The 6,179-nt window shown below is 35.4% G+C and overlaps 1 protein-coding gene across 1 annotated transcript in view; it reads right to left on the reverse strand.

Moving 5' to 3' along the window:
* Adam28 (ADAM metallopeptidase domain 28) overlaps nucleotides 1–6,179 on the reverse strand; it is an 88,013-nt gene that overhangs the window by 20,245 nt on the left and 61,589 nt on the right. The window contains exon 5 of the mRNA XM_028758738.1: nucleotides 242–375. Coding sequence (XP_028614571.1) covers nucleotides 242–375 — 134 coding nt within the window. The remainder of the gene's footprint in view (nucleotides 1–241; nucleotides 376–6,179) is intronic.

A 6,179-nucleotide genomic window follows, 5' to 3' on the forward strand; every position in this document is an offset into this window, starting at 1 on the left:
AAAAATATTCAGTGAGCTTTAGAATTCATGTTTCATGTGTGATCTAAAAAATACCATCACATATATATGTGTATGTATAAACTATTATGCATGTATGTAAGCATATAGTTCAGTAGAAAAAGACACAGAAAATATATTGTGTAAACTATAGTGACCTTTACATTGTGAATGAAAACATTAATTTTTTATGGGTATATTCATCAGATAATCTAATTTTTTTCTGTAAGATGCATATACTTACCTTGGATTTGAATGATAAGCCACAGGGTAGAAAGCAGGACCCAAGACATGCTGGCTTCTGTGGGTAGCTGAGAAGTCACAGGCAGTATACAGCTATGGTCTCTCCAGTGGCCAATTTTATCTCCTTCCAGTTCTCTTTAGAAGTTGAGAAGGAACATAAAGTCTCAAATTTTACTTTCAAGTTAAGAGATGTTTCCTAATTGTCTTGCAGACTAGCCAATGAACTGCAGCATTGAAATCCTGAGAATGTTCCTCCCTTGAGAACAATGTTTATGTCTGTGCATCTGTGGGAAGGCTCATTAAGGGCTCACAGCTGGGCAGTTCCTTATCTTGAGTTCTACCCTGATAGGAATGTGAACTCAGGGGCCCATGCACTTACACATACATATACAAATGTATAAAGTGTCATTATTGTGCCCATATTTTAAGAAATGGGCACAGGATGCAGCTCATCTTTTTCTTTTATTTTATGTGTATGAGCACTTTGCCTGCATGTATTTCTGTGTAACACACACACACATACACACACACACACACACACATTTGGTGCTCACTAAGGTCACAAGAGGGTGTTGAGTCTCCAGAACCTGGAATAACAGATGGTTGTGAGCTGCCATGTGGGTGCTGGGAATCATTGAACTTGGGTCCTCTGGAAGAGCAGCCAGGACTTTTAAGAATGAGACATCTCCCCAATCCTAAGTGTGCCATTTTAAGAACATAACACCAAGCAAATTCTTACAAACTTGAAAAATAAAAACCTCTTTGTTTTTTAAATATAAAAGAAAATTCTGGTAATATCAGTTACAAAGATTTTTTAAAAGTTCATATGAGGTTATACAAACATGAAGGCATATGCACACACATACAGAACTGCAAAGAACCATAATATGTAAATACAATGTTAGCTTCAACCCAACAACATACATATGAACCTATTTGAAGTATACAATGAGCTCTGCTTCAGCCAAATAATACGCGTTTTTGATTACTCAAATGTTGTATTTTCATTTCTTAATCAGAAGCATAGAGAAGGATAAATAATCACCTGAGGGCCCCACAACAAAAAATGAGCTCTGTGGACATCTGTCCAGTGCATTTTCATTTGTCTTTCATGGAGTGATATAAAAAAGCGACTAGTAAAAGAACACCAGTCCCACTGCAGAAAAGTTTTAAGGCCTTTGAAATTTTTGTATAGCATTATAATATAAAAATCTTCATGATATTGAATAAGATGATACTTTAAGGACCTTTGAATATTTCCTTGTACACATGTTACATATAGCTCTGTGCATTGCTTCAATTCTTAGAATTAATCTCTAAAAATGGCAATACCTAGTTGAAAAGGACAAATCAATTAGAAGTTACTGTTTCAAAATGATTTGATGACTTTCAGGCAGTGGCAAACTAAACTTACTTTTGGAATTCTTCCCCAGCTTGCAAAGCTCCTAACTGCTGACCTGACTTAGATCTGTCTGCCCTTCATCCTTCTCTTGAACTGATGCTGTGCAAGCCCATGCATGTTTCTTTTGCTGGTCCAGATGATAGGCATCATACTTTTAGCCTTTTCCACTTGTTATTAAAATAGTGATAATATATAATAATTTGACTTTTAGCAGAAAATACTAAAAAGTTCCTGGAATGTCATAACACTTGTCAACTTCCTTGCATACTATTTTCAGGTGTTTTAGTATCAATGAACCCAAGAAAACAGATAAGGAAGTACATGGGATGGGTTGGATGAAGGAAAGGGGAAATGATATAATTATATTTTAATTTCAAAAGTTAGAAAATAAAAATACAACAGGACTAAAGATACTTCTCAAAAGAAAAACTAAGTCTGAGAAATATTTAGTTAATAAAGACTGGCAGACTGATTGACTGAAGCAGTAGGGCTACAATGGTCTAGAGTAGGTTCCAGTGCTCGTTCTTGAGGCCTTCATGGATTTTATAGCTGATAATTTCCCATTCAGTGGAATGATAAAAGTTGCAATTTTTCAACCCTCCAAAGACAGGAGAAGCCCCTCTTGGCATGGCCCTGAGAAGCACTTAATGAAGCACATATTTTGAAGGTAAAAGTTTGACAACATTCAATGAGCAGATACTCCATGTAAAGACTTTGACAGCAACTCTTAGGGACTGTGCAGATATTTACTAAATAGCTGAATATCAGTCTATAAATTACAGCTGTGGTAATAACAATGAGGAAATTGTTTACTAAATGCATCTGGAGGGGGGATGAGAAATGGCGTGTGTGCAGACTTCTTGTCGGATATGATTTTCAAGAGTCAACTAAACATAGACATTAACATATGACCATAGAATTAAGGAATTTTAAACACTATCCTGATTACAGAGAATTTTGTTCCAATAAAGCTTGCAAATTTTACAGATATTTCATAATAAAGTTTTTGGGTGGCTTGGGGTTGCTGCCTAAATACAATATAACAAGAAATAGATTCAGAATTTGTATATTCACAAAATTTACAGTGATTCTCTTGCATATTTAAAAACTTTCACCTACTATTAAAACTTTTCATTATAACAGTAGCTATGAAGTGTAAGTTCAAAGACCGTAATTCTCAAGTCAGTAAGAATTCTTACTCATAATTCTTAAGTCAGTAAGGTAGAGAAAAGGGTGTGCGGAATCAAAACCAAAGGGTAACAAATATTTGATAGTAGGCCATTTTCATGATGGCTTCAATTTGTCTCTATGATGTAGCTCATGCCAAGACTATTTGAGAATGCAGGAGTTACAGTGGCTGATAAGTTTGAGGTGGGAAGTGATGTCCTTTCTCTGAAGCAACTGCCCAGGAATTGATTTGTTCTTGTCTGAGTATGTCTAGTATATACTAGTATATCTCAGTATACTAGTCTTGGTTTTCATTTCCCTGTGGCTGACTAAACTGAACAATGTTACTTATCTGTGGGCCATTTGCCTGATTTCTTTTGAGAAGAATCTACTCAGATCATTTGTTCATTTTAACCAGGTTGAGGGTTTTTTGTTTTGTTTTTTGTTTTTGATTTTTGTTTAATTTTGAGCTCTGTGTATTAAGTTAATATCACCCTTTTGTCAGGTAGGTAGAAACCAAGTGTTGCCTCTCATGCTGCACTTTCTTTCTTTGTCCTGCTGATTGTTCCCTCCACTGTGCGGACTAGTGTTTGATGGCATCCCAGTCGGCTTGTTTTTTTGGGGAGGGGTGGGGGACGGTGTTTCCTGTACCGTTGGAGTCATATATTTAAAACAGAAATGACTGCTTATTTCAGTGTCTAAAGCATTTTATCTATATTTCTTCCTAGTAGTTTCAGAGTTTTCGGTGTTACATTTAGGTATTTTATCCTTTGCAGTTTGTTAGAGTACATGATGAGAGGTTGAGGTAAAATACTAATACTCTGATCCTGAATAATTAATGTTCTCAGCACCATTTACTGCAGATGTCATCTTCTCTGTGATTTAGTCTTATTTCACTTCTTAAGGGTCAGTTGGCTATGGAGGTGTAGGTTTATTTTGAGTGCCTCGATGCTTTTCCGATGATCTGAGTGTTTTTCTGAAACCTGCACCATGCTGCTTTGGTGATATGGCTCCTTTTAGCAGGTGGAGTTGGAATCACTCTCTGGTCATTACGCTTGACAGCAAGCCCATTACCCACTTAACAATCCCAGGGGTTTCATATTTCATATTTTTTATTTTGTATCTATATGTAGCTCACATATAATACAAGACTTCACCCTGCATTCATACCCTTGTTCTCCCTGAAGCCCTTCCTTCTAACCTGTAAACGTGTATTGTTCTTGCAGTAGTCAATGGCCATATATACCTATTAAGTAAAGGGCTTAAAATGAAACACAAATTAAATATTTCATTCTGTAGCTATAGAAACCACAGTTGAATGCTCAGCAGCCATTGATGATAGCTAGTGTGCAGCACAGTGGAGATGGAGAATGCGCAGATCTCTGGCATCATGGCAAACTCTGAAACATACAGCGAACCAAGGCTTCAGATCACCGCAGTTAGAAATATAGTTTCTGCTTTCATTTGGTCTTTGATCAGAGAACTTCATTTAGGACATATAAAATTTATCAAGGCATCTGATTATCCTGTGTCTTCTGCCTTTTACAGTATAATATGGGTTTATTGTTCTTACTTGTCAATTTATTCAGAAGACTTCCTATTGTTGTTTTATATACTTTTATTTATAAGATCTAATACAATATGCATATTATGTAAATACAGCATTGAAGGAATTCGGCAAAGACAAACATTCGGTATTGGTGCAATCCATCTGCTCTGGTGCGCTCCACCTATTCCTCTTTCCCCCTGTATCCTTCTCATTGTTCCTGCTCCCATGTTTCCTGGGTCCTACTGCCCAGCCCCACAGTATTCATCCTTTCCAGAAGTGCTGGGTTCTCCTTACATTTGCCTCCACTTAGATATTTTTAACTCTTTGGAGCCAGGATCTGTGTGTGAGAAAGGACATTTAATAATTGTCTTTCTGAGACCAGAATCCTTCACTTACTGCATAGAAGTTTAAACTTTGATGAAGTTAAATTTCCACAGCCTTATATGCCCCCAAAATTCTTTGCAAGCAACCTTCATATTCTCAAGAGTTTGATTAGATACAAAATCCTAACCTTTCAATTCTTTTCCTCCAAGACTTTAATAAACTTTCTACTTTTTGGAATAATATTAACTTCTTCATTAATATTGCAACTCCCACAAGCCATATGTTCCCCTAAACACTCTTTTTAATATTTTTTCTTTATTTTACTTCATTTTTATACTAATAGAATTTAAATTGACTTGGTAACAATAATATCCTGTATACTAATACATTATTTTATGCCTTTACTTAGAAGAAAATATTTTTGTCTTTTAATATTCAATATTCTATATTAAAAACTTTAAATGTCTTTTGGACTAATTAGTATTAGGTAAGGAGCCCTGATACAAAATATAAAATGCATTCAGCATTATGGCAAGGATTCTTCTTTAGGAAAAACTTATGTCAGGCTCCTGAGTATCTCCCTGACCCATCTCTGAATCTATTTATTTATATAAACTACCTTCCTAAAAGATCTCTCATCATTGATTCTTAGCAATCAAACATTCTTACTGTCAATTAGCATACCCCCTCAGTTTGGTAAGAGCTCCTGACCCTGTAGCATTACCTAAATGAAACACAGTCTTTGTGCTTGCAATAAGAATCCTGTGAGGCTGATTCAGAGTGAAAACTTCTGTAAAATGATTGCTCAGAGGACTATGTCCTTCAGCCATATGGACTTCGTTCTTTCCACCCAAGTTCACTGGCTATATTTTTCTACATACCCATGCTATCCTCAGAATAAAGGCTGATTTCTTTCTCAAATGATATAGTTACATTGTAATATTTCCTATGTGCATCACAGTAGTTCTGAGTAAGGTCCAGCAACCATATGTTAAGCATTTTTATCAGGTACATTTTATTTTAATGTCTTTTCCTATATTTGCATGGTGTGTGTGTGTGTATGTGTGTGTGTATGTGTGTGTGTGTGTGTGTGTCTGTGTGTCTGTGTGTCTGTGTGTCTGTGTTTGTGTCAGAAGATGAATTCATTTGGTTGTTGCAGACACCATAAAAAACTATGTTGAGCCATAAGCTAGACACCCTTCTAAATTATTACAAGAATGCTTTTTCCCTGTAGATTTTAGGTGTTCAATAAAATTTATGGTAGATCATTTAAATTACCAGCACTGTTATAGAGATCCTGAAATAAAATTAAACTGTTCAATGTCTGTTCTGAGACAGGACAAAAAGAATGATCACTGAAGATATAGTCCTTCCATACTTTAAAAGAGCACAAATATCAATATGGTAAATACAGGTGAACAGTCTTTACAAGTTTAACATATATGATATATATATATATATATATATATATATATATATATATATATATATATATAT

The sequence above is a fragment of the Grammomys surdaster genome, unplaced genomic scaffold, assembly GCF_004785775.1.
Source record: "Grammomys surdaster isolate TR1022 unplaced genomic scaffold, NIH_TR_1.0 126219, whole genome shotgun sequence".
NCBI lineage: Eukaryota > Metazoa > Chordata > Mammalia > Rodentia > Muridae > Grammomys > Grammomys surdaster.